The following is a 1,386-nucleotide window of genomic DNA, read 5'->3' as shown; positions in this document are numbered from 1 at the left end:
GGGGTGAGGCGCACTCGCGGGCGTGCTGGCGGGCGGCGGCCTTGTTCCGCTGGAACTGCGCCGCACGGGCCTCGGCCGAGTCGTGCCAGGTGGTCTCAAAGACCGGGGTGTGGATGTCATCGGCCAGGCTGCCGGAGGGGGGCGAGGCGACTGGCGATCCGACACGCGGCGCCTCGATTGAGCCGCCGGCGCCGGCGCCGCGCTGGGTGACAGAACCGCCGGCGCCAAGGCTGACGGCACTGCCGCTGGCGTGGCCGGAGCGGGTGATGGCCGGCGACCGGGGCGACGCCGGCGAGCCGGGGCCCGGCGGCGAGCCGGAAGCGTCGGGTTCCCGATCAGCGCCCTGCTCCAGGGGGGCTGGCGTGCGATTGGTCGCCGCGGGGGACAGTTTGGCTTTGGGAAGTGCGCATGCGTGCGTGTGCGTGTGCGTGTGCGTGTGGGGGGGGGGGGGGGGACGGAGGCGTGTCGGAGGATGGGGGCGTGCAAAAAGAAGCCCCGCCTCGCGCCCCCCCCTGCTCCTTGGGAGACACCCCGTCCAGCCCCCCCGAGCTGTCCCTCCCTCCCCCCCCCCTCCCCGCTCCTTTCGCACTCCACTCCTGCCCGTGCTTGATTTCCCCCCCTCTCTTCTCCCCCTCTCCCCTCCGTCCTGTAGCTGCCCGTCAGCCTCATCTCGTTGCCGCCGCGCGCGCCCCCTACCTGGCGGGCGGCGGCCACCCCGCGAGAGGCTCGCCTCGGCAGGACCAGACGAGGGAGGGGAGGGGGAGGAGAAAAGGCAGGCAAGAGGACGCCGATGTTTGGCCTTGTTCCTCCGGCTTTCTGTTGGCCCGCCCCGCCTGCCTCTCCCCCCCCCCCCCCCTGTGGTGGTGATGATGACCCTAGTAAGGGTCCCGAAGAATGGGGGGGGGGCCGAGGCCGGGGGAGGGGGGACACAACCCTACTCACATTTCTGCTCATGGCGGCGCACATTCATAGGCATGTTTGTCAGCCCTTAAAGCGAAATAGGGCCCCTTAGCTCAGTTGGATAGAGCGTGTGACTTCTAATCACAAGGTCTTGGGTTCGATCCCCAAATGGGTCTAGTGGAAAAGCCCCTAATTTTTTTCGCCCGACGCAGACGCAATCCCTCCATTTATGGGGAACCTCCCCTCCGGCTGGCCCCTCCGCTCGCCGGGACTGGTCTATGTGGTTGGGTGGTGAGAGGGCCCCCCGCCTATGGGCACCATGCGCACACGCGGTCGAGGTTCGATACGGCCCGATTGTGGAGGCCCTTTCGGCGCATGGTGGCCCTCTCGGAGACGCCTCCGTCGGCGGAGTGCGGAGCGGAGACCCTCGGGCGAGAAAACCGGAACATCGATCGCCGGGCTGGGGGCCTCCTTGGTGGGGGGGGG

At 69.4% G+C, this 1,386-nt stretch overlaps 1 protein-coding gene and 1 non-coding gene across 2 annotated transcripts in view; one reads left to right on the top strand and one right to left on the bottom strand.

The window, feature by feature from the left end:
* H696_00005 (hypothetical protein) overlaps positions 1 to 970 on the bottom strand; it is a gene marked incomplete at both ends in the record, with an annotated part of 4,740 nt that extends 3,770 nt beyond the window's left edge. The window contains 2 exons of the mRNA XM_009493846.1: positions 15 to 357; positions 943 to 970. Coding sequence (XP_009492121.1) covers positions 15 to 357; positions 943 to 970 — 371 coding nt within the window. The remainder of the gene's footprint in view (positions 1 to 14; positions 358 to 942) is intronic.
* Positions 971 to 1,002: 32 nt separating this feature from the next.
* On the top strand, positions 1,003 to 1,076 carry H696_00004. Its single transcript has one exon. It is a non-coding gene; the product is annotated as a tRNA-Arg (tRNA).
* Positions 1,077 to 1,386: the final 310 nt, after the last annotated feature.

The sequence above is a fragment of the Fonticula alba genome, assembly GCF_000388065.1.
Source record: "Fonticula alba strain ATCC 38817 unplaced genomic scaffold supercont2.1, whole genome shotgun sequence".
Classification (NCBI taxonomy): Eukaryota; order Rotosphaerida; family Fonticulaceae; genus Fonticula; species Fonticula alba.
The sequence above is the reverse complement of the archived record's forward strand: the minus strand, read 5'-3'. Positions and strand labels throughout refer to the sequence as shown.